Raw genomic sequence first — 27729 nt, 5'->3', positions numbered from 1 at the left:
GCAACTAGCAATTTCACAATGATAGATTTAATTATACACTTTTTCAACGGCTGTGTTATTTTGAGGGTGTTTTTGTAAAAAAAAGGCTGTTTTATCTGCCTATCTTTCTCTGCAGAATTTTTTGTTGGTTTTCGGCGTAATTCTATATCAATGGACATCTTTTGCTGGAATATTTTCTTGATCTTATTAAGGTAGCACTTAAATTTAAATTGAACACCTAAAAAACAATAACACTGCTCTGATGTGGATAAACAACAGCTTTGCAGAAATGAATCACTTTCTTCCATCCGAACAGTATAAATGAAAAGTGTCTTGGCCTCCAGCCGAAATGTAATTCTTTATAGGCCGTTGAATGTGTTTCACAGATGCACCTAATCAGTGAGCACCTTTGTTGCACTGAAATTTTTAAGTCATGCTTGAAAAGCTGACTGCTCTGTACATCATAAATTATTGACATGTATCAATTAAAAAGATTCTTTAGTTTCAGTTATACCAAATTAAGAATGTGAAATTTTGATTCATTTTTGTTTGCATCAATTCATGTTTTATGATTCAACACCTCTCTCGTATACTTCTGAAACTAGTTCATTTTGCGGGGTCCCATATACGCAAGCTTTTTTTGTCTTTTGTTATTAAAGCGGCCATTGCTCTCAGGAGATCAGGATGATCCAAGTTTCCCTGAGACATGAACGCAATACCAGACACATTCTTCAATGCTCCACTTTCCAAGTCTCTTTGCCAAACGCACGAACTCGATTCCACAACTCTTCCTTCCTCGTTAGACATTGCAAACTTTGAAATGCTCTACCCCCTTTCTGTTCCCCAAACTCTTACAACCGGACTTTATTCTTAACAAGAACAATTAAGCTTGACCTTTCCTCTCTCTTCCTAATCCTTCCACCATTTCCTTGCTAGGCCTTAGCAATAGGCACTTGAACCATTCCAAGCATCACCAACTAAAAAAGCCTTGAACCACTGGTGGCCCCTCAAAAGGAGGGCCTACCTTTGCTCCATTACGTAAATGTTTAATACAGACCAAGGGTAATGCTGAAGCAAAAAGTCTTTCTATCTAATTGATTTCACAACCACGGCAAGAATTAGGGTTTTATAAACTCATCCTCCTTTCCTACACGTAAAAATTTACTCAAGAGGAAATTCACTCTGTCCAAATTACAGTGAAATCGGTTAAATCTAGCTCTTGAATTCTATATATGATATTCGGTTGTGCTATTTTAACGCTTAACAGCACTACACTTGTCTGAATCAATTTTCTTCTTCTTTGTAACTCTCTTCTCCCACCTACCCAACTCCAGGTTATTTTAAGATCAATTGCTTCTTCAATCTGTCAAGTGCTGTGGTTTGAGTGCGAGTAGCACCTGAAATGAATCATTTTTTCGCCGTATAGCTTCGCCTTTCTTTCAGTATCGCTCTTCATTCCTAAAATATTAATGAAATTCGTTGTGGGGGCGTCACTCCCCCTAGAAAAGGGTTTGCCAGCAAATTGCTGATGTCAACAGCAAACAGATCAAATCTCCGTTACAAGTAGTAATTAATCTTATGGACACACCTACCGACAACAAACTACGCCCACATACTCAGCTAACATCTTGTTCTACACTTATCGTGTCTTTTAATCCTTATCAAGTTATCAGAAGCTTTCCAAAAACTACTTTTTCAAATCCGCTTCCGCGAGATAACTTAAGCGTTTGTTCTCACAATGGCCAAGTAGAACCTGCAATGGGTCATGCAATGAATATGGCTACAACCATAACCCAAGTTTGTTTACATTCTCCATGTCTGTTGTGTACAAAATACCAAATTTAAAGTTATTTTTATGGCCTAGCCTTGTCTGTCCAATGCAGTCATAGAATTTTGATAGAATTTAAAGAACATACGGAAATCATTTCTAGTATTTTTCCAGACATTAAAGATCAATATTTCAAGAAGCAAAAGCAATGATGAACAAGTAAAAGAAAATAATTATTTCTCATTTTCTGTGCCATACAGGCACCGCACAGCCATTGGGCTAGCAGAGGCTATAGCCCCTCCACTTTTTTGCGTTTGCGCTGGAAAACGTTCATGAAAGTTTACTCTAACTATGGTCTTCCTAAACATTGAATAGTATACTCCTAAGAAGTAGTAGTTTTTCTTGACTGGGAACACTTTTTGTTTCATTTTCTAGGTGTTTTTCTTGATGTTTCATTATCCCCAATCTAATTTAACTATTTTTAAAACTATTGATATTTTCCCTGAACCAGATTGTTTATAGTACCCCAGTAGAAATAAGCCAGTATTTTCTAAAAGGGGCGTTTTCCGGCGTTCTAGAGGGCGTGGCCTAAAAATTTTGGTCACGCCCTTTTCAGCTCTCCTACATTTAGACTGATGTGCGGTCCCTGGTGCCATATGTATTAAATAGGCAGGTTTAACAGTGTGAGGTTTCAATAGAATCGCTTAGTGATGATGTTTCAAAGATTTGTTCTTCTCTAAAGTGCTGCTTTTATGTTTGGAATGGTTAATTTTCCCTACATTTTCTTGACAAAAAGCTCTCTCTAAAACCTTTACTTGCCAAATTCACAAGCATGGACCAATCCACTCGTCCTTCCTCTAAGGACTTGTGAAAACCAATTAACTTAATCTCGTCTCCCTGTCAGGAACTTCGAAACCGCGGGTGCACTAGGGCTACGTACTCTCTAACTTTTAAAAAAGTCCTCCTTTTCTAAGACGTGACCTCTTTAGAAATTATGGAAAGTGCCCCCTTTTCTGAGATGTAGTACCCTTTCTTGCCTGTGCCACCCAAACTTTGAAGTAAGTCTGTTGTCCCTGCTCCCTCACTCATTAGCCTTTCCCTCCATGTCCTTGTTAGGCCTTTGCTATAGGCCCCCTCGCCTTCCTAAACATTACCATCTAAAGCAACTGTTGGTTTGGCCCAATTCCTATATTTTACCAAGATCAAGTGCTGATTGGTAAAAGTCTTTCTTTGTATATCCACATCTCAGCCCATTTGTAACAGATTTATGTGACTTGGCACATTCAGATTTATTTGATGGTGTAATTTTAGTGATCAAGTACTTGTTTCAGTTTTGTACTTCCGATTTATAAAGTATATGTTCTACTCCAATTCTACACTAGATAGATGTAGAATTGAAGTAGAGCACATTAGCATTAATGGAAACATACTGCGACACTACAAATTTGAAAAAATACGACTCCCTTTTTACAATTTAAGCAACCAGATTTAAACACATTTGACAATTTTAAGTGGCCTAACATCCTCCTCCACTTGTTAATTGTTCGATCATTTCTAACCTTGGAACTTATTAAGACCCTGATAATCCATTTCACTTACAAATGTTGATGCCAAACCAAAAGGTTTTTCAAAAAAATTGTTTTTATAAAACCTTTTGAATAATTTAATGCTAAAAATTACACTTACCTGTGTCATTCAATGCACGAGGTCACCTGGTCCCTTCTGGGCACTTACAAATACACTTTTCTTTAACAAACACAATTGAGAAAAATTTGAAAAAATTTTAAGTTGCTCAATACTAGTCAAGATATTTGAAGATTAAATTTCCTATAGCCGCAAAATTTTCCATCAATGCCAAAAATATTTTCAGTCTGAGTGTATATTACCTAATAGGCATCTTAAATCAAACTTTATTCGTGATAATCAATAAAGACATAAGTTAGAAACCTCAATTAGTATACTATATAATACTATATATAATTACATATATAACAGACTCTTCGTTTCAAATCCTGGAGGTTAGAACCATATAAAATTTTCCTGTTGTGTTTCTTAATTCCATTTTCAGCTATACTTTCTAGAATTCCTAATATATTTGTAGAAATATGGTCTGCTATGACACCCTGTTCCTAGTCTATTACAGTACCGTTGGAAGAAAAGAATCCTTGGAGGGGCGGGGGGTGGCAGCATTATTTAACCCAATAAGTGACCACGGAATTTACTTGTTGGAAAAATGGATTTTCATATTACGAGCAATAGTAGATGTGGCCTTGTAAAATTATCCCCCAGGCTTAATAATTGCAGTTAACCTAGATACATAGCACTATCAACGGCGTGGTCATGAAAAAATGGTGGGAGCAAGCGTCCAGGAAAAATTACTTTGGTTTCAAGGGTATTTTCAAAATAGATGTTTTGTATTGAGGGCTTAGATACATTTGCACTTTAAAAAATCGGCTCCTATAACTCCAAGAGAATCTGTTTGGAGATAACCGAACGGAAATCGAGGGAGCCATGGCCAACCCAACCTCAACCCATGGTGACTCACCCATGCATTACATACATGATAGATCTTGCTAATATCATATGACTTTCACATGTGGAAAGTTTGTTTATTGTCAGTACCAGTAAATTTTGGTTGACGACAGGCCTAATATTGAGGAAGGAAAATTTTTAAGTACGGCGAACAAGGAGATAATGATTTTAAGAATATAACTTGTCAACGTCATAAAAGTTCTTTATAATTCCTTCCTGGCTATTCTGCTTTCGTTTTGATAATATATGAAAGGTTTCATAATTATAAGCATCAATAAACTATAAAGAATTTCCTCTCCTCTAAGTGAGGCCAATAGACTTAAGGCCTCATAATGAGACCTGTAGACAAACGAGGCCTGTAAACAATAAGCCTCAAAATGAGACTTGTGAAAAAACAAGGCCTGTAGACTTCACTCCTTCCTTCATTTCTATTATATTTTACAGGAATCTTGTTCATAACCAGATTTAATGCATGCCAAAAAATGTTTCTGCACTTGAAAATGTGGTTTCACTTTTGGTCTTTTTTGCCAGAAACAGTTCATTTTCGCAAAACAGCAAGTGAGCAACTGCGTGTTTAAAGGACTTTTGGCAGGATTTGCAGATTTACCAAAGATCCTGCATTATTATTAGGTTTTCGCTTCTTTACTTAAGTGACTAATCCTTAAGGTTGATTTTAATGCAGCACTTGGATGATAATGTTATTCAGGGATAATGGATGTCGGTGTTTCAACACAATCATTTGCAACATACATTAAGTAAATGGTTTGAAATTTCTCCATTACCAAACATGTTTATGCAAGTGTTCTGTCTAGCACTCCATACCTAAAACTTAACGAAACAGGAAACAGTCCAAAAGGGATATCATTGATAAATATTACTACAACAGCCCAAAAAAGATATAATTAATAAATACCACTAATATATAGGAACAATAAAAAGAAATATTCTGCTTCTTATCGTTATATCGAGCTATATTTTTCTATTGACTAAGGAAACTTAAATTACAAATCACATTTGGGCCACAGAAGGATCAAAGAAAACCTGGCTTAACACCATCATTGTAGAATAGATTATCTCTTATTCGCTACCAGAACCACTACAAAATTAAAATTATGCTGATTAAATAATGAATTCTTTAATTAACTTTTTGCATTTATGCTCTCTATACTATAGTTAGCATGTTAACATATCTAGATAAAAGAAGAAATGAATTCCCAGGATAGATTATCTAGGATGGAGACAAAAGAAAGGGGTCCCTCAAGGATCGCAGTTAGCTTCAAAGCTTCTTAAATTTTGCATCGATGAAATGATTCATCTGATAGTACCATATTCTTTGGAAAAACTATGGTTTAAGTTTGGCTCGCGTCAGGAAATAGCCTATGTTATTGAATCCAAAGCTAGTACCATTCTATACGTTTATTAAAATGCTACAAAAACCCTTAGTGGTTTGAGTGCAGGACTATTTTTAAATAATGATTATTAGATGTGTAGCCGTGTCATACAACAAGCTGTTCAGAATGGGTCTAACAGCCTGCCCCTCCCCTCCCCCTCCCCCTCGGATTTGCAACAGAAAACTTTTGGGAAGGAGGTAAGTTCTCCGAAAGAAAACAGGAAAAGGTAGCAATTGAAGATGAAAATTCAAAAAAATGGTTCGAAAGAAATTGATTTTTAGGCAAAAATTATCTAGTTGCAAAAATCTCAGAAATGAAAAGATTAACTGCCAGTTTTCTCAGTCCTAATATTATGAAGTTGCGTCTTCTAGGGGGTGTACAGAGAGGAATCAGATAGGGTGAATACAAAGGGCTTTGATTTTAAAAGAGCACATAAAAATTTGATGCTGGTTTAGAGTAAAATTTTTATACCGCATACTAATAATAAAAATTATAGCAATAACAGTAATGATTTGTTAATCTTAGGTTAACCTAAAGTTAATTTAATTAAGGCCAACCAACAGCGAAAAGTTAAAGCGAAAAATCTAAAACCTCTTTTGAAAATCCGACTTCTCTTCAATAAGATTAAAAGGGCATATGTCGCATTAGCAATTGGCTAATTAAATTAAAGCGTTTGGAATGGAAATTCAATAAATTTGTGACTTTTCATTTCTTCTTCCTGAATTTTTACTGCTGTTGAAATTCACCCTCAAATCCATACTTTATACTAAGCAAAAAACATAATTATATTACATTAGCCTATCATGTTGACGACACATGCCCTTTAAACACTTACAGAAATCATACTTAAGGTAGAGAAGTTCTTCTGAATCAGCAGTTGCCATTTGTCATATCATGAAATTTGTTTTTAGTGTCTGCTGATAATAGAGTTGATTGCAATAATGCTAATTATTTATTTATCTAAGATTAATCTAAAGTTAAGTTAATTAAGGCTGACCATCAACGAAAATTAAAACGAAAAATAGAAGGCCCTTTATGACAACATGATCCCTTTTTAATACAAAATACATATTTAAAAAAGGCTTTGAAAAAAGCAAACTTTTTGTGTCATACTAAAGCTTTTGTCTGACACTCTTCAGAGTATAAAACGTCAGAACATAGGAAATTTCCTAGCGTAGAGCTTTCGATCTATGATCTGGCGTATTATACTGTGAAAAGTGTCAGATAAAAATTTTAGTATGACTCAAACTTTTTTGCTTTTTTCAAATCCATTTTTAAGTTTGTACAACTAAAAGATTGTTTGCAAATAGTTATTTGATATAGAAACAAACAAAAGCTAGATACGTTGGAGAAACTTCAGTTGCAATTTGCTGAAAATATCAGCTATAAATATAGGATTGATATAATACTAAACTTTTTTAGATTTCTCTGGCAAATCCAATTTTAGTCTCATTTTGCAAATGACTATCTTAGTCTGTCTGACTCTAAATTTCTATACAGCTTAATTAACAAAGTATCTTTTGATGCAATGGTTGACACTCATTTCTGTGTCCTACCTCTTTTGCTTAAATTTTTATCATGAAATATCCCTATTAGGGTAAACAAGTAGAATGCATTCATTATCATCTCTAACGTTTTCAAATTTAAATACTTCAATACACCACGGACAAGGGCATACAAATATTGACTAGACTTTTGCATAAAGCTTCAACAGTGCAAATAATGCTTGAAGTTGGAACTTTTATCCAGAGCTACTCCCCAAGAAAAATATCTGTAAATGGCTTTGAAAAAAGCAAACATTTAGTAAACTAAAGCTTTTCGTCTGACACAGCGTCAGATTATTGGTAAAGCCCGATCGACGTTCCACCTAGCAGTTTTGGAATTTATTTACATAAGCACGAAAAAACCGCTACTGTGTAGACAAAAGGAGTTCGTTTTTACCTTAGGATTCCACTGATAACATTCTAATAGGCAAGCGGCACTGATTGGTCAACCTTTACAGTCATGTGCTCATGTTTCTGATTGGCCTATTTCGATCCACAACTGGGTATATATATTTCCTACCTTAGAGCTTTCAATCTATGTTCTGACGTTTTAAACTCTAAAGAGTGTCAGACAAAAAGCTTTAGTTTACTAAATGTTTGCTTTTTTCAAAGCAATTTTCAAGTTTTGTACCACCAAAAAATTGTTTAAACATATCTGTATTAGATGGTTCTAAACATGATGTGCCAGAGTTTAGGCTAATGCAAGGGGATTTGTTTCCAGATGGCAAAAAGTGACAATCGCATCGTTCGTTTTTCCATTTTTGTCAAAAAACTAATCAAAAGTGAACACGCATTTGCCTAAATTTCATGCTAGACAATATTTATATCAGATTTGCATTCAAAGATAATCGTGTCATCTCCATAACTTTAGACCTATTGTTATTCACAAGAAAAATTCCATTGATGACAATGTTGCATAAAATGGAGTCAAAACAGAACCTTGTAGTATCCCCCTTCTCTTGGTTTTCTCCAAACACTTAAGAAACCATTTACAATCTCTCTTTTGGTAATTTAGCTGCATATGAGCTCTAAAGCATCTCCACTAAGCCTGCGTGAAAGAAATTTAGCTGATGAAAAGCATTAGAAAGATTCATAAAAAGAGTCCAATATTCTTCTTCATAGAAAGATTCATACTCAAAGAAGGACTGTCTGCACTTTCGATATAATTGTTTCAATAAAGCATGCACCCTAAAAGCACCTATATCCTGTTTTCACGAGGGCCTAGCATGCGTACATAAAATTCTGAGGCATGCAAAGCGGCAAAATCTCTTCTTGTCCGTAGCTTTGAACAGAGAATGCATACATTTGTTTGTTAGGGTGGCATCAAAAGCATTTAATTGCATTGCCATCTGCTTATGGACACTATTTCATCTGAGGCATCGATTTTTAGTCTCGAACTAGGAGTTTAGCCGAGCAAACTTGAATTTCTTATTTCTGCTTCCTCTATCGAGGTTACATATGCGCCTATGACAACAAAAACGCTAAGGGAAACAAATGCCTGCTTTACTTATGAGGTGAACTTAGATATCGCGATGTCAAACCCGTTTTTCTGGCAGGGCAACCAACTGTTGTCGAGACCGAGAAATTTTCTTCTGAGAACGACGATAAAGAGATGTACGGATAATTTCTTGCTTGTGGCCAGCAATGGAGAAAAGAGAAATGGCCTGAGGCTGTACCACTCATCTGTAGCACTCATAAGATGAGTACAACTTATCTTCTTGAAATCTGTTATGTGCCTTGCAGGTTAGTAGTTAATTGACTTGACTGTTCCCACACCGAAAGATCTCATTCTACGCACAATCGAAGGCAAACCTCGCAGCAGCTGCAAGTGTATGGAGCCCCGTCTCAAAGAATCGCTAAAACTTGCCGATGTACTCTCGACATATCATCGCATATGCTGGCTGACTGGGCAGGTACTTCTGATCAAATTGTAACACTCCTTCAGTGTCGCGTTACTTTCTCGAACAAGTATTTATTCCACTTCATTGCCACAAAAACAAAGATAGAATGCAGCAAGTTCCTTTTGATTTCTGTGATGGAAGCATTGAAAAAAATCACTACGCGGCCGGTAGAAAGCGCGTTAAATGTTGGTTATTGGGGACAGCAGCCGTCGAGATGAGATCATCTTCACCCAAGGCCATATTCGCAAACAGATCATTCGAAGAAGGTTTGTTGTTAACTTTTATACCCCTGCTGGTGTGTCTCTTCAACAAACAACCTTGAAAACAAATAGCTCATCACAATTTAACCCAATCATATATATTTGTTTATGGTGGACTTTGTTGGTGTTATCTTATTTTTTCACTTCACAGCAACATTTTCAGATAAGCTATCAGCTCATTCGCGATATTTTTCATGATACATGACATGGCTGATAAACTTTTATGTGGCTTTTTTGTTATGTTTACGAGTTGGCTTGAAAATATAGTATCCATTTTAATTGAAGAACCAGCCGGCACTTGACTATCATGTGTTCAAAGCTGGTCAGTTTCTTACACTTAGTATTTTAATGGATAGAAAATTAATTCAAAATTCAAGCAGACTTGCGCAATTTGACAATTAATCTAAAAATTCGAATCTGACAAATAAGCCTGGAGTTAACCAACTCATCAATTCTAATAATTTTATACAGTTTCTTCTCAACTAGTTGACTGTCTAAAATATTGATGCTACAGAATACTGTAAACATAACATTCAGATTTTCGTGTTTTCAATTTTCTACATTGACTTAATGCGCGTCAATGAATGTTTGTATCAATACGAGAAATCAGAACAATATCAAATTAGCACATTATGTAACACGAAAGAAAAAGAGCATCCAACAAGAGGATCTTATTAATCCATGTGTTTCGAAACCACAAACTTCAATTAAAAGCTGAAAGATTTCACAACTTTAAACTTTAACTGTTTCTAGCTTCTTAGGATAGCAAAAATTGACCATAGATTCTCCTCTAATCGTGTTAGGCGTGCGTTGAGAACAATGCGCCATCTAAAAGCATCTGGTCCGCATAGCAGTTTGTCAATTTTGTTTGTGACGCTGTTTGTGCAAAATAATAAAGTGTTTGCTCATATAATTATATCTTCGTCCCCATTCATTCATTTTCCATTTCTTTTGCGAATTTATCAGTGCTTTTATACACCCTATATTTTCTTATGTCTCGAAAAATTAAAGACTTGCTCTAAGCATGAGCTATTCTATTAAAAACATTTACATATTTCTGCCTTGCCGTCACACAAAGTAAACCATTTGATTGTTCTGTACATTCTATATATTTGTATAACATAAACAAAATCATTTATGAAGCTAATTTCAAACGGAGGCCATCAGTGCTTATACTTTTTTGACCAGTTTAACTACAAAAGGAATTTTTAAAAAAAAATTATAGTCAATGTAAGACAAAAAGTTTTTATAGCGCAAATTTGAGCACTTACCCAAATTTTACCACTATCAGGTCAATCTTTTAAAACATAAATGAAACCATTTGCTTTATTTAAACATTTCGAGCATCGAATTTATTTGCCTAAGAATTGTAACCTTGTGAAGAAAATAAGTAGAAAAGAACCACTCTTGCAATGCCTAATCCAATAAGCGAGACATACACATATTTTCATTGTTATTGTCATCTATTACTATTGCTTATATCATTGTTTGGCTTGGCTTTACCATTTTCTGTATTGTCGTGTGTTGTTATCATGAGCAATACTACCAGCACTAGCATTGAGGCCTACACCTCAAGAATATTTGCATTGTTGCTATCATATATTACTATTGCTAATATCATTGTTTGGCTTTACCATTTTCTGTGTTGCCGTTTGTTGTTATCATGAGCAATACTACCAGTACTAGCATTGAGGCCTACACCTCAAGAATATTTGCATAGTTATTGTCATCTATTACTATTGCTAATATCATTGTTTGGTTTTTCCATTTTCTGTATTGCCGTTTGTTGTTATCATGAGCAATACTACCAGTACTAGCATTGAGGCCTACACCTCAAGAATATTTGCATAGTTATTGTCATCTATTACTATTGCTAATATCATTGTTTGGCTTTACCATTTTCTGTGTTGCCGTTTGTTGTTATCATGAGCAATACTACCAGTACTAGCATTGAGGCCTACACCTCAAGAATATTTGCATAGTTATTGTCATCTATTACTATTGCTAATATCATTATTTGGTTTTTCCATTTTCTGTATTGCCGTTTGTTGTTATCATGAGCAATACTACCAGTACTAGCATTGAGGCCTACACCTCAAGAATATTTGCATAGTTATTGTCATCTATTACTATTGCTAATATCATTGTTTGGCTTTACTATTTTCTGTATTACCGTGTGCTGTTATCATGAGCAATACTACCAGTACTAGCATTGAGGCCTACACCTCAAGAATATTTGCATTGTTACTATCATCTATTACTATTGCTAATATCATTGTTTGGCTTTACCATTTTCTGTATTGCCGTTTGTTGATATCATGAGCAATAATACCAGTACTAGCATTGAGGCCTACACCTCAAGAATATTTGCATTGTTGCTATCATCTATTACTATTGCTGATATCATTGTTTGGCTTTACCATTTTCTGTATTGCCGTTTGTTGTTATCATGAGCAATACTACCAGTACTAGCATTGAGGCCTACACCTCAAGAATATTTGCATTGTTATTGTCATCTATTACTATTGCTAATATCTTTGTTTGGCTTTACCATTTTCTGTATCGTCGTGTGCTGTTATCATGAGCAATACTACCAGTACTAGCATTGAGGCCTACACCTCAAGAATATTTGCATTGTTACTATCATCTATTACTATTGCTAATATCATTGTTTGGCTTTACCATTTTCTGTATTGCCGTTTGTTGTTATCATGAGCAATAATACCAGTACTAGCATTGAGGCCTACACCTCAAGAATATTTGCATAGTTATTGTCATCTATTACTATTGCTAATATCATTGTTTGGCGTTACCACTTTCTGTATTGTCGTGTGCTGTTATCATGAGCAATACTACCAGTACTAGCATTGAGGCCTACACCTCAAGAATATTTGCATTGTTATTGTCATCAATTACTATTGCTAATATCATTGTTTGGCTTTACCATTTTCTGTATCGTCGTGTGCTGTTATCATAAGCAACACTACCAGTACTAGCATTGAGGCCTACACCTCAAGAATATTTGCATTGTTATTGTCATCTATCACTATAAGCTTTCATCTATCAAATCTCTGTAATGTGGTCGTGGTTCAAAAAATTACTTACTAGGCCAAATTAAAAGTGACCTTTTTATAAAACGCGGATAATTTGTGAAAGGTTTTGAACATTAAGAGTTCCTTCATAGTGTTTCATGTATGTGGTCAACATCTAGACTTATCTGAATCTTTCCTATGACGTTATCATCATCATCAACATTATTGGCAGTTGGGAAATATTTCCAAGGTACAAGTGTCATCTGCTGAGATCTAAGCCCCTTATGCTTCGCAACTTCCAGCAAGTTCACGCCCAAATCTTTGAGATCTGTCCAAACTTTGATAAAAACATCGTTTATTCATATATTTTATGTACAATGTGGCATTTTCATACCAAATGCCTTTTCAATCAGATTTATGACAATCTTTGTTTCCCAAAACCATTAAGCAGTGAATGCCAATAACGTCCTTCTTCAGAGTCTGATCTTAGACATACGAATGTTTTTCCGTATTTATTCCATTACAAGCCGCGGCTTATAATTATTTCTTTGCACGTTTTGCTGTGGTTTATAATCAAGGGTGGCGTATAAACGAGAGCCGCTTACATTATTATACCAAGATCCTGCCAAGCTTTCCTCATAGCGATAAACGCAACAAGGTAATGCATATGAATGAATAGATGAATAACAGAAAGTCGATTTAAGCTTAGTATGATAAACTGCCTACGCATTTCGATTGCCATCTAAAATTCCCATTGGTTGGATTACACAATAGACCTATTGTTACGTATCCAATCAGCAACGTAAGGCTAATGCACAATGTTTTCTTGATCATAAACGTGTTGCTAAGCCTTTTGTTTGCTCTGAACGGTTGACTGACGGGGCATACTGCCTTAAACAGGGGCGATAAGACTGCCTTAAACAGGGGCGATAAGACTGCCTTAAACAGGGGCGATAAGACTGCCTTAAACAGGGGCGATAAGACTGCCTTAAACAGGGGCGATAAGAGCTTTAACAGGGGGTGATAAGAGCTTTAACAGCGGGTGATAAGAGCTTTTTAATGTAGAAATTAATTTCTTTTCCTGTAATAAATTATAGCTGTATACTTATTATTCAATTTCTGATTTCAAATAATATAACATTCCGGATCTTTTTTCTTTGTTCAAAATGCTTTGAACTTAATCAAATGTTTGCACAATCTTCTTACTTGAAATATATGCACTTGACATTTGCAAGATCACATCGTTTAAGCCGTTTTATTTATATGTTTATATCATTTGTTTTTGTATGTTTTGTACTTCAATACGTTATATTTTAATAAATATCTTTGTATCTTCAGATATGTATGGACAGCATTTAATTATAAATTGTTGCTTGAAATTTCAGATATAAAAGTTATAAGCATCGTTTGCAAATAAACAAGATCCAAATTTTGTTTGCAAATGTACAAGGCTCAAACTTTTTTGCAAATATACAAGGTTTAAACTTTATTTGCAAAATACAAGTTCTAAACTAATAACCAGTACGACGACGAAGAAAAAAGACGCCTTGTATTCGACAACTTCCTGCTACATCGTTGACAATTCCAAGACAAATCCATTAAGACATTAAGACAGGGACAGACCTTCGCTTAATTCCCAACAGTCCTCTATTCCTATGATTTTGTGCTGACTTTTTTTCCCACATTGTTTTCTTTGTTTGGCCTTTATTTCTTGTTTATTTCTCTAGGTTGTTTATTTCTTGTTGTGTCACCTCTTGCTACCTGATTGCTCCTCCAGATCCCCTTTGTTTTACGATCCCCTTTGTTTAGCTCTTTCGTATTTAAGCTGATTTTTTTCTCGTCTGTAATTATACTGAAGTTGACTCTAGCCAGAGTCGAAACGTTTAATTTAATTCAATGGAATTGTCGTAATGGAATTGCCTAAATTGGAACTGTCTTAATGTTTTAATGGATTTGTCTTAATTGGAATTGTCCACGATGTAACAAGAAGTTGACGAATACATGATGTCTTTTTTCTTCATCGCCGTTCTGGCTATTAATTTCATTATTAAGATGCGTTTTCCGAAAGTTCTCAACTTTGTTTGCAAATATGCATGGTTTAAAGTTTGTTTGCAGATATACAAGGTTTAAACTTTATCTGCAAAATACAAGTTCTAAACTTTGTTTGCAAATATACAAGGTCTAAACTTTGTTTTCAAATATACAAGTTCTAAACTTTGTTTGCAAGTATACAAGGTCTAAACTTTGTTTGCAAATACAAGGTCTAAACTTTGTTTTCAAATATACAAGTTCTAAATTTTGTTTGCAAGTATACAAGGTCTAAACTTTGTTCGCAAATATACAAGGTTTAAACTTTATTTGCAAAATACAAGTTCTAGACCATATCTCAGCCAATTCGCAATGCCTTTAATTGGTTTTGCACATTTAGAGGTATTTCATGATGATCTTTCTTGTTATGGGATCAAAACTGGAAAATTCTAAAAAATAGATTTTTATGACGGTACTCCATTACATCATATAGTTTTAATAACAGACTATTTCCCCTATGGCTGGGTATAGTTGCGCTACTTGTCGAGTTGAAATGCACAAAATGAAAAGGTCTAGACCCAACAAATGTATTTGTGAACAAGTGCGGATAGGCCTGCCAGAATAGTTGGAAATGATTTGCTTGCGCATAAGAAGCTGCTTATTTTCAACAGATGCTGAACTTAATTTCAAGAATACCATGAAACTGGGCATTTTTGTGATACCCATTCCAAATATCTTGCGACAATGAAGTAGGACAGAAAATTCATTGCAAATCTCCTCCCCACAGAGTGTCATGTATGACGTAACACCAGCAAATTATTTTAACAGAATCACTTGATTCATGGCTTGAAATTATGGGTCTAGGGACCCGTTCTCATTTGTTTGAAAAATATTGCATTTTATCAAACGAAAACAATTCTTTGTTTCAGTTATTTGATAATACAAGAATTTTCCTTGCAACCTCATGACTGATGCCCCTCTTCTCTTGACTGATGCCCCTCTATGCAATGGCGTAGTGGAGGTAGCCTGGAGCCCCAGTGGATTTTTCAGTTAGGGGTCTCCAAAATATTCAGCATTAGTAAAAAGTAAAAGCAAAGCTTAAAATGCTTCTCAACAGACTTTCCATTCATTTGGACTGTGATATCATGCAGGCTTGGGTCCCCTTGAACTCATTGATCACCTCCAGAATACCAGTTTCACAGTAAAGTAACACAAAACATTTTTGCTTGGGGCCCCTTAAGGTTGGGGACCTTTACTTCTGAAGTAAAGGTAACTTTAGTCCGTTACGCCACTGTCTGTATGTCTCTTTCGAAAATCTAGCCCCGAATAAACCTTAAATTTCCGCTAATGACCATTAAAAATGAAGCTAGTTCTAGATTATGATTGCGAAGTTCAATGTGAAAAAAGTTCATACCAGCAGTGATTTATCGATTAAGCGTGCAAAAATATCGGATTTCTCATTTGCAATTAACAGCTGTTATTATATTCTTAAACGAAATAAGGAGGCCTGTTAGATATTTATATGGTTCAAAAATCCAGATTGTTGAATCCTTGCCATGCGCCTTCATCACTTCTTAAAAATCGTGTTTTATATTGGCTATGTTATAGTTTCTGTTGGAGCCACGCCTCGTCATAATATTTTCTACATACAGTTCTTCTGGAGACTGATTACAACTTTAAACTCATAACTCATCACCATTAGGTTTCTCTTTACTGTCACCTGAATTTTCAGCATTTCACAGAAGGTTGATAACCAACCAAAAAACGACTTCAATTGTCTTACCACGATCATCTTTCGTGTATAACAATACTGCTGCAGTCATTCTTTCATATACACAGCATAGTGTCCCAGTGTCTTGAGACTTAAGAATTTTAAAGGACTTTCTGCTCATAACAAACTTTTCGTAGCAAAGTGCAATTTTTTGAGAATTAGACCGACATATTTTGTTTATTGTTTCACTGAATGTGTAAGCTGACCGACATGTCCACAAAGGGCAAGCCCTTGTTAAATGGCAAGCATTGTCATTAGGTGGGCGTTGTCAGGCTGCGCAGCTGCGACACTTTAACCCAAAGGCATGATTCCAACCACTGCGCAAAGCAGTTTCCAGTGGGTGTCGTAACTGTGTGAATTTCAGAATATGTAATCAGAAATCAGGAAGGAAATTCACAACAACCTCTTGAAATCAAAAAAATTAAACCGAGACTGTATGTAAACGAGATTTAGCAAAACAACATCAGGTTATTGATTCACACATAATTTAGCTGCAAAACTAGCTGCAAGGCATGCTTGTTGTCATACTCTTGAATTCTGATTGGTCAATGTGTTATGGAGAATTTAGATCGCTCAGCCAATCAAAGATTTGGAATCTATGCTTTGAAACACTCCAGCAGCAACAATGGATTTGAGCAGCTAGATGTTTTTCTCAGAATTTCGACAAGAACTACGAAAGAAGTTCGATTTAAAAACGATTTTCATCTAGTTTCTTGTGCCTTTTGTCAGCTCAACATGAGTTTAGATGAGCTCAATTTGAAATTTCACTACTGTGGCTTTTTTCTAATCTATATTTCATACACCATTAATGATTGACAACACACCCGTAAAAAGCTTGTTCTGTGCTCAAGAAAATAATGGGATTACCAATGTTCTAACAGGCTCTACGTAACTCAATTTCGTTTATATTGTTTTGGATTTTCTCAAGGTGACAGGTGTATAGCTCTTCGTTTGTAAATACTGTTATGCATAAAGCACAAAGCATTTATTTTGCTAGATTCTGCAGACCCCCATCTTTGGTTTTTCTTTAGTGCTTTCCCCTTCTACTAGTATTTCGAGTCATACGCAGGGCCGCGTTGAGAATTTTGGGGCCCTGGGAACAGGATATAATGGCGGCGCTACACGGGCGCCTTTACCTGATAATTTAATAATAGATATGGCTGCAGACGGGCCTGAACTACAATATATCTATCCAAAAATTTGATTTTTATCATATGTCATAACTTCTTTCCGGAAAAATCTTGCCATTTCAGAAATTTTGAGGCCTCTCTTACGCTAGGAGCCCTGAAAACATTTAGGGGTCATGTTGTGGATGCGAGAAGGCAAACTTTGCTGAAACATCGAAATAACATTTTTCCTGAAACTACTTTTATGAAGCAAAACTACATTTATTCATACTGACTACTTTTTTATTCATTCTTTCTTACAGTTCCGTGTTATTACCTCTTCAAAAAAAATCTTCGAAAACTCAGATTTTACAAATATGTAGAATACGTTGAAAATATTATACAAGCTTCTTCAAATCTTTTTTCGAATTTTACGTAGTCAAGCATAAATCTTTCTCTCTCCTATGACAAGGGGCGCAGAGGCCGGCGGGGGGGAGGGGGGGGAGGTAGGCGGTGGGAGATGTTACCTTGCCTACTTTGTTTAAATAAATTTGGAAAATTATTTTTTAAACACTTGCAGCTGCGACTCTAAAACATTTTTCCTTGTATCCCACCAGAGCCCTCTATTTTCCCTTCTTCATGTTTTTGCACTGGTATGGCCAAGTTTTTTCTTGGCTTTCCCCCTGAAATAGAAAAATCCATAACAAAACAGTTCCATAAGTGTAGAATGCTCCAGCTTTAGAAGCGTATGTTTTAAACATTGAATCGTTTCCTTTTTTAGCTTTAAACACATGTTTTAGAACATTGAATCAGATGCGAGTGGGAAGGCAATAAAAATATCAATTGAATGAGAAGGAGATGATGTTTGTTACTTTTAATGGATTCCGATCTTTCAAAACATTAAGATTAGCACTGCAGTAGTATTTTTGTGTTCTACCAATATGACAGCGTTTGTCTAAAGCAGAGCTGCGATAATATCGCTATTAACGGCATCTGCGGAGACTTAGCACGCTCTGATCAAGTTTCTTCTGTATCTGTTAAATTCGCTAAGATCGCATATATTTTTCAGATTACTTGACAACGCTCTTTGAATAGCTTATACACTTGATATTTTCTTGAATATTTATTACAGAAATCTGAATATTTAAAATAAAAGACATGTCTCTTGATGAGCAACGCAAGAGTTTAGGCCACAAGAAAGCGGTTTATTGACATGGTTCCAGTGCAAAACTCAATTTTCTTTGTGTTAAACAAAACTCTTAGTGAGGCCTGTCCTTACTACTACGCAAAAAATACACTTGTTTAATAATGTCAAAATCATTTTATCAAGATTTTATCAATATCTCTTCCTTTCTGATAACGCAAAAATCGTCCATTCTTCTTTTACTCTTACAATCTGCGCTAGTTAGGGTTCTGAAGGCCATGATTTCATTGTTTTGATTGCCACTCCATGGCATGTAAAAGAGACAAAGTGACGTTAAAAAAATTATTTTAAGTTTTTAGAATTCCGACCTAAATTCTAAAAAATAGCCCGAAAGAACCTGTTAGGCAGGCGTGAGCAATCCACGGCCCGCGGGCCAGAATTCAGTCTGGGAAGAGAAATTTTGAGCTCTGCGAGATGATGAAAATATATTACAATTTTTTTTGGTTGGCTAGGATGATTCTCCGAGTGGAAGCAAATATTGAATCAAACTATCGATACAAAATGAGATTATCTTTGTCAAATCTGGAAATCATGGAAAGATTTTTTCACAATCCTTTGTCACAAAGTCATCCTGCTCATCTGGCCCACTCTCCAAAATGGTTGCCTAACCCTTTGCCTCCTATCTATGTTCTTAAAGAGCATTTGTAGTTGTGTTGTTTCTCTTGTCCCTACACATTGCTGGCTCCAGCTAGTTTTCTCCCTCTTATCTAGAAGAACCAGTTAGTTGAAGTTCAAGCTGGCTGTTTTTAATTTTTTTCGAAAATTTGAGGCTGGATTTTTTTTTATTTGTTCTTAAACTATTTGGGTATAAGCAGTGTACTAGCTAGTTAGCTCTAGGGGGAGGGCTGTCTTCAAGCCTCGTTTGCCAAAAATGTGGGCAAGACATCCTATTTTTGCCAAATTCACTGAAATCACCAAAAAAGCACCCTTAGATGGCAAAAAACTCCTCATTTCTTAGGTGGAATTTTTAAGGAGGTTATACAACATTGTTCAAAATTACATGTTGCAGTAGTTCAGCCTCAGCTTGTTATTGATGTATTCAATTTTGAAGCCTGTGTTCTTATAAAAAAGAATGTAATTAATTCGTTTGAAGCGAGAAGCTATACGAACAAAATACAGGGGCATTGTTTCGAGTTCTATTTCCCAAATAAGTAGAAAGCGCATGGAATTTGATCAAGTGTAGCAGTTTTAAAAATAATAGCTTTTTAACAACAGACTTGAAAAGTTTTCTAGATTATACCTTGCTTTATGCCTAAATGTTTTCCTTGAAATTCAAATACAGATGTGTTATTTTATTCTTTATTCTGATAATAAACGTTAACTGTATAAATTTATCTACCAGCGTGTGGCTTTGATGGATCCGGAGGAAATGAAGGAATGTCCGAAACCTCTTTCGAACCGTTCTCCCCAACGAATAAAGGAGAGCGGATCGTTATTAACGTTGGCGGTACAAGACATGAAACCTACATCGGTACATTGCATTCTGTTCCGGATACAAGGCTTTACTGGATAACGGAAAAACACACAATGTCGCCAGAGTATGATCCAGACAGACAAGAGTATTTCTTTGATAGACATCCAGGGCTATTTTCATATATTTTGGACTATTACCGGACCGGAAAGCTTCACTGTCCGGCTGATGTGTGCGGGCCTCTTTTTGAAGAAGAGCTTCTGTTTTGGGGCATCGATGAGGCTGTTATAGAGCCTTGTTGTTGGATGAATTACCAAAAACATAGGGATGCAGAGGTAACGTGGTTTAAACTTTTACTGTGAAATATCGGTAAATGTCATCAAAGACCGAGATACAACTTTTTATTGTTGGAAGACAGCCCTGGTAAATGTAGGGGCGGATCCAGAGCAAATTTGAAGGGGGGGGGGGCAGTTGGTAGTGGAGGCGCTGAAAAATTTTCAAAAAATTGTTTACGAGAGTACGCTGTATGCAAAAATTTCAGATACCTTTTCAGAATAAACAACATAACTTTGAGGTAATCCTTGAAGCAAATTAACCTATTGGTCTCAGAAACTTTTTCACCTGATTCTCATTCTTCAAAAGGGGCGCATAATTTCCAAAAAAGGTGCCAGACTTGCTTCAACTCGTCGAGGGAGGGGCAACTACCCCTAGTTGCCCCCCTTAAATCCGCCACTTGGTAAATGAGTGTAACAATGGTCATTTGTTAAGGAGACCCCCTGGCCCTCCAGGCCCCCCAGGCACTGTATCTCGGACCTTGCATGTACTGAAACTGGCCTGATAGTAAAATTAATCATTAACAGTAGAAGAATTCTTCGAGTACGTACATCGACAAGATGTAGTTATTGAATAATGCCATTATTTTACTTTATTTGAGTCTTTCTCTATTGTAATTGCAAAAATGGGCGTTTCCATCATTTCCTAGACATCAAAAGGTGTAGCAATAAAATGTTATCATTATCTAGCACACCCCTAACCCTTGTCATCAAACTCCGTCCCTGAATCGAGAGGAAGGACCAGGACATTGTTAAATAAGCACAGCTTTTCAGTGGCTTTAAAACTTCCTTCAGAATCTAGCTGTAGCAAAATACAAATTTTTGAATCTTGACATCCGTTTTTCCTAAAGGTAAATCTTCAATCGTTTGACTCACTTGACGGAGATGATGAAAGAAATTCTGTTCAACCATCCGATGTAGAAAACCAGGGACAGCTTGGGGAACAGGATAGCAGGCATTTGGAACGAAGAAGCACTTTGAATAGCATCATGAGAAAGTGGACCTACTGGCAGCCAAAGGTCTGGTCAACATTGGAAGAACCGAATTCGTCTAAAGCAGCCCAGGTTGGATTTACAATGATTTTTTGTCTTTTATTTTCAGTTGTTTTCAATAGTCGTATTGTAAAGTTAAAAATGTAGAACCATAATGACGGGTTTTGTGACAATCGAGGAGGCTTGAGCAACGAGAACACAGGGGGTCGGTCCGTTGGATTGCTGCCACGAAATCCAACTATCTATTCAACTTTTAATTTCCCTGGCTTTTATATTGTTATTTTTCCCCTTTTCTTGCATCTTTCGAGATAAAAATATCCAGGCTCCTTTTGGATAATGATTTTTCAAATTTCTTTCGCACATTTGTTAAATTTCGCTTGCCACATATACCAAGAATGCTTGTAAGAGATTCCCTCAAAGGCATAGAAGAAAGGCTGTATCCAAGAGTGGTTTTATTGTATTTTGCTTTAGCTGCACTGCTGAAGAGAACAACGGAGAACACAGCAAAATATCATTACTATATGAATGATTTACAGATATGATATCGGCTTTGAAAAAAGCAAACATTTCACAACATACTAAAAGCTTTTTCGTCTGACACCCCTCAGAGCATAAAACGTCAGAATAAGGTTCCGAAAGAACACGATGGAAAATTGATTGGTCAACTATACCGGTCTTGTGCTTGCGTTTTTCTGATTGGCCTATTTCGACCCACAACTGGGTATATATTTTCCATCGTGTTCTTTCGGAACCTATTCTGACGTTTTATGCTCTGATGAGTGTCAGACGAAAAAGCTTTTAGTATGTCGTAAAATGTTTGCTTTTTTCAAAGCCATTTTCAAATTCTGTACTGCAAAAAAAATTGTTCAGATATGATATCATCCGATATGATTGACATAATCTTTGTAACTATAGTATATAACTAATGAGATATCTATTGCTCCTCCACAGGTGATTGGTCTAATCTCCATGAGCCTCATCGCGATTTCAGTCACGACGTTCTGTTTAGAAACATTAGAGTTCTTCAAGAATAAGGGCAGTATTCAATATCAGTTTCTTGAATACCTTGAAATCATTTGCGTCACCTGGTTCACTCTTGAGTTCGTCAGCCGCTTGATATTCTCTGCTGATAAAGTTGCATTTTTCAAAAGCCTAATGAACTGGATCGATTTTTGCGCCATTTTCCCATTCTTTCTAGAACTTATGCTTCGTAAAAATAACATGAGGACTATAGTTGTGTTACGTGTAGTTCGAATCACGCGATTGTTTCGTATTTTCAAGCTATCGCGGCACTCATACGGCCTACAAATCTTAGGCCACACACTGAAGTCCAGCTGCCGTGAGTTATTTCTGCTTGTTTTCTTTCTATCCATCGCTGTCGTAATTTTCTCCAGCCTAATCTATTATGCTGAGAAAGACCGCCAAGCTGATAAGTTCGACTCTATCCCAGGCTCCTTTTGGTGGAGCGTTGTTACTATGACGACAATTGGATACGGTGACATCGTGCCTAAGACCGCGCCTGGCAAATGTGTAGGGATAATGTGTGCCCTCTGCGGAGTATTAGTTATTGCACTGCCCATTCCTGTAATTGTAAACAACTTCAGTCTATACTATTCTCATGCCCAAGCGAGACTGCGAGTTTCAAACAAGCGGAAGAAGCCGTTGCTGTTCGGCGCGGCAAACGCGCTACGTATGACAGATCCTTGGATGCCAAATCGTCTGTTGCAGAAACAGCGTTCCGAGCAATCAGACTTCACAGCCATTTTGCACTCACCAAGACGCACCCCACTAGCCAGTCCGACCCCTACCATCAGACAGTTTGCTGCAATCAGTGGGGCCAATGCTGTGTGGAACAGAGGGAAGGAGATTGGGTTTAAGCAAGCAATTTCTCGTGCCTCCCCGTGCCCTAGCATAAATTCTTCTCTCAATTCTCGCGCCAGTGTCAAGACCCCACCATCATCACGACGGGTAAGCAACCATCTAACAGAGGAGAACGGGGCATCAAAGCACTCAAGTCCTACCCGAGGGTTGCCCTCACAGCTTCCAGTTATACGTCTGTCACCAAACTACGAAAGCCCTAGCATTAATGTGAGCCCACCCAGCACGCCAAGTAGAACCAACAGCCAGATCCAAAGCTCTGTAGGCTCTCCATTCCCATTGTCTCCATGCGCAGAGTCGTCAACATTCTCCCAAGACCTTTACACCCCAAAATCAAGCACGTGTCCATCGAGACAGGATCTTTCTCCCTTGCAATCACCCTTATTCTTGTGCAGTCCTGACAAGTCGACCCTAAGCACCTGTATCAGTGACATTATGACAACTCCCAGCACGCCTTGCAGCTTCAGCAGCTCGTCTTCCAAACTAGCCAGCCCCCGCGGACGCATGGGACGACGCAATGGCATTTGCATTCTGGGATACCAGTCAAGGGGACCGCCTCGAAGGAAAGCGTCTACTGCCACGAGGACGCGTAAGACCTCGACGCGCTCTTTTCTGGACAGCAGTGATTCTCAGATGTCAAGTCGCAGGGATTCTCGTGTGTTTAGCAACATGTCAGTAGCAGAGAGTCGCGACGAGCGCAGCTGCCTTGTTGCACCTTCGCCGGGCGTTAGCAAAACATTATTTGAAGTTTCTCGACGTCTTGAGACGATGATGCCAGAGGAATCACCGCCGGAACGTTCACCGAAACCGGCCGCCAGGACAACTAGTGTCTCGAATGATTCGGTTCGAAGTGCCTACTCAAGCCGGTCGTCCTCACCTCTCGTTAGACAGAAAGCAACCAACGCGACACTTGAGTCGATGAGCTCACAAGAAACCGATCAACCATCGGAGCATCATGATGGAAACGAGGAGAACGTGCCAAAACTTGAATCCGTTATGAATGGGTTGATATTCAAACGACGAAACAGACAAAAACAAGAGAAGGGTGTTGAGGGTTTTAGTTGCACCGTCACGCCCATGTCGGCTAGCCTCGCTGGCAGTGGTGAAGCCATAAGCGGAGCACCAAGTATCGATGTCAACGAAATAAAGGACAGCTTAAAACAGAAATCAAGTCAAGACCAAATGTCTTACAAATCATTAGAGGTCTTTGATCGATCATCACCAAACCTAACTCTTCAACCGATTAATGATAATAAAAACTTAAAAACAAAATCTTTGGATGACATAAGAACTAATCGAAAGGAGAAATCGGAAAGCGAAGGACGAAATGTTATAAGTGTTTCGACATCTCCTAGCTCGCCAGGCTTGGGAAAGTTTCAGTATACTATTACGTGCAGAAAAGAGGCGTTTGTTGAAAGCAGGAATGCAAGTGCTGAAGAGAGGGAGTATCAACAAGGTAAAGAAGTCATTCGACCAGCTGTGTGTTTTTCAGGTCGAAGATGCAAATCAGCTGATAACAACAGGCAAGAGTTACAAATATCGGAAGATATAAGACATCGCGCTCAATCAAATGATGTCGAGTTGACTATATCACAACAAAAAAGCGCGCCACATCTTCTATCTAAATCTATCGATCTCGTCTCGAAGTCTTTCGACAAGTCGCCTCTTGTCCCAAGACGGTATGGGTTTTCGGCTAGAAGTCCATGGGCGTCAAGGCTTGGTCACGTGCACGACTCAGGGGTCCATAGTATGTCCATGTCTCAAAATCAAGAAACCTGCACACTTGACTTACAATTAGACGAACTGCCAGAAGGAGGATACAACGATAAGGAGGCTAATAATGAAAAAGTGCATACTACTGTACAGTGAGGATACTGCTTTGTTTAAGCTATTTGAACGAAACCTCTTCTCCGTGGAATGCATTGGTGATCCATTACGGAAACCTGTAGATGCATAGGAATGGCTTTCGGCCAAATGCACGAAAAAACCTTAAAACAAAAAGAACAACATCGCGAGCGCTTGTATATAAAAGACAAACAATTTCGCTTCTTATTGTGTTTTTATTAATTATTTCGCAGTTGTAATCTTAGCACCTAAGAAAGGAGCTGAGATATTAGAATTTCATTATAAACCTAAAGATCCATGTAAATGTTAACCGTTTTTATAGGTTCTTACAATATCGGTTTTCATTTTTGTATGGGAATATTCGCAATGTTTTTGAGAGCAGATAGTGTCAAGTATTTATCTATAAATGAGACATGTACAGTGTTTAAAAGTCGACGTCTGGTACGCACAACCTTGCAAATTACAAGGTGGAGAATCGAAACAAAAAGGAAGCAATAAGAAATGGAAGTTTGCATTGTGATGTTCAGCTGCTGTTTCTGGACTAAATTCAGCAAGATATCAAAATAAGACTTTTAAAGTCAATGAAAACAATTTAAAGTTAGGAACCCGGATTGAAAATATTTATTATTTCTTCAAAATAAGGTATTATTTGTCGGACCAACGGCATATATGGTGTTGCATTTTCTTGATGTTGATAGAGTTTGCAGAATGACGTCATGACAAAAAAATTGGCATTTCCACTTTGATATCTGCATTCACAAATTGTTTTTTAAAGCTTTCCTTTAAACAATGTTTAATGCATTTTAACGTATACAAACGACGTATGTATCTTAAGTTACAATACAATTGTTAACATTTTTAAAATTCTATCTGAAATCAAATTATTTAAAGAATTATTGTAAAATAATTTCTCAAGTAACAAAGATGTATACTTGGGTTTACTAGATTTTCTTGCGGGGGTTAAATTAGTAATATCTTTATACTTTTTAACACTTAGGTAAAATCAAATTAAATAAGATGACATGAAAATTAAAACTTAGGTGGTGGAAAAATGTATATTTTTTTAAGCTGCTTATACTCGATGTTTTCAGACCTTTCTGTTTGTTTGAGAATCATATTTGCAAGCTCTTGATATTAAAGAAGTTATTGGTCTCCAGGGCCGCTGAGGGGTTTTCGATACCGAAGGCAAAAGTCGACAACGAGACCCCTGCGAGCGAAGTGTGCAGAAAATTTTTGCGACCACGCTCTTTAGATTAGCTTCAATTCGTTCATCTGTTCAAAAAGTTTTGATATTATCAGGCATGGTTTTGCTTCTTTTAGTTAATTCAATTCTAAAATGGAATTCATTACTTCATGTGGCCCCTAGACCTAGAGGTCCTGGGGCAATTTGTCCCCTTCCCCTCCTCCCCTTTTCAGCGGCTCGGTTTGTCTCCTGGGTTGGATACACGCGGAAGGAGCAGAGCAAGATGGTTTTTTTTGCTGAAGCAAAAAAATGGTTATCCATCGACAGAAACTGAAAAAATCGCTATCATGTAGACAGAAGGAGTTCGTATTCACCCTAGTACTATAGGAACGATACTATGTAGCATGAATTGCCTTGGTTCCTATTTTGTCTGCTGTAACTTTCCACCGTTGATGCTACTTCGACGAATCTTATTTAACGTGCAGAGAACACGGAGCCAGTGAGAGAGACAGTGTGTTTCCTGTGTAACTCTGATGTGAACTGAACTGAACTGACTGAATTACATACAAATTAACATATTTATATATAAAATAAATGTGCTGAATAATTATGTGTTGTGATGATGTAATGATGATGCAATGGAGAAGGAAAGATCTAGACTTGGGAAGAAATCAGCATGACATAGATGTGTGAACGTGTGTACAATGGTGAAGGGAATGTCATGTGCTAGGTGACGCTGTGAATGACGTAGGTGGATGTCATGGTGATGGCATGAAGTAGGAATATGGCCTAATTTACAATATTAAAATCACTACAGTATTCCATATTGGCAATATTTTCAGTAGGCAAGCGGCCTTGATTTAGCAACCTTACAGTCATGTGCTCGCGTTTCTGTTTGGCCTATTATTTTGATCCACATTACTGGCTATATATAGTGTAGAGTTTCCGATTTATGTTCTGACAGACGAAAAGCTTCAGTACGTTTCATAATGGTTGAAAAGCTCAGTACGTTTCAAAACTTTTTAATTCTTAATATTTTGTACCACCAAAAAAACTTTAAAAGTAAGAAGGACATAACGTGGGAAAACATCTTTAAAGGGATATCTCTTCTTCAACTGCAGATTTATTCTTCTATCATTTTGATGTAGAGAAATTTAATTGGAGATTTCTAGCCCTGTTAATTTTGCAGAAATCCAAAAAATACAAAGTTTGTCTTCTAGAGTCCATTACACGGCCACAAAAATATGAAAATTTACTTTGGCCAAGCTGGTACGGTTCTACACGTCCATAGAGAGGAGGGGAAGGGCGGTGTACCCATATAAATGCATTGAAAATTGCTCTATATATGGTTCAACTGAGAAGAAAAGATTTTTATAAGTCAAAGAAGCTACACTCTTTTTTTTATAAGAACCAGTAAATTTAAGTTCAGGCTGGCTGCTCTTAATTTTTTCGAGAATCTGAAGCTGGATTGTTCTTAATTTGTTCTTAAATTAATAGGGTGTAAGCAGTGCTATTGCTAGCTTTTTCGCTCTAAGGAGGTGTTCAGGCCTCATTTGCCAACAAAGTGAGTGA

General features: G+C 36.9%; 1 protein-coding gene across 2 annotated transcripts in view; it reads left to right on the top strand.

The window, feature by feature from the left end:
- LOC135695529 (uncharacterized) overlaps positions 1–27729 on the top strand; it is a 34112-nt gene extending 6383 nt beyond the window's left edge. Inside the window, exons 1-4 of one of the 2 annotated variants that reach the window (XM_065214646.2) lie at positions 7570–9381; positions 19859–20262; positions 21111–21323; positions 22203–27729. In XM_065214646.2, coding sequence (XP_065070718.2) covers positions 9222–9381; positions 19859–20262; positions 21111–21323; positions 22203–24998 — 3573 coding nt within the window. In that variant the 5' untranslated portion in view covers positions 7570–9221 and the 3' untranslated portion in view covers positions 24999–27729. Of the gene's footprint in view, positions 1–7569; positions 9382–19858; positions 20263–21110; positions 21324–22202 lie in introns of those variants that run through there. The other variant, XM_065214647.2, reaches the window with a different exon arrangement.

Source organism: Rhopilema esculentum, chromosome 2 (genome assembly GCF_057945365.1).
Source record: "Rhopilema esculentum isolate cy_ngs chromosome 2, ASM5794536v1, whole genome shotgun sequence".
Classification (NCBI taxonomy): Eukaryota; Metazoa; Cnidaria; class Scyphozoa; order Rhizostomeae; family Rhizostomatidae; genus Rhopilema; species Rhopilema esculentum.
The sequence above is the reverse complement of the archived record's forward strand: the minus strand, read 5'-3'. Positions and strand labels throughout refer to the sequence as shown.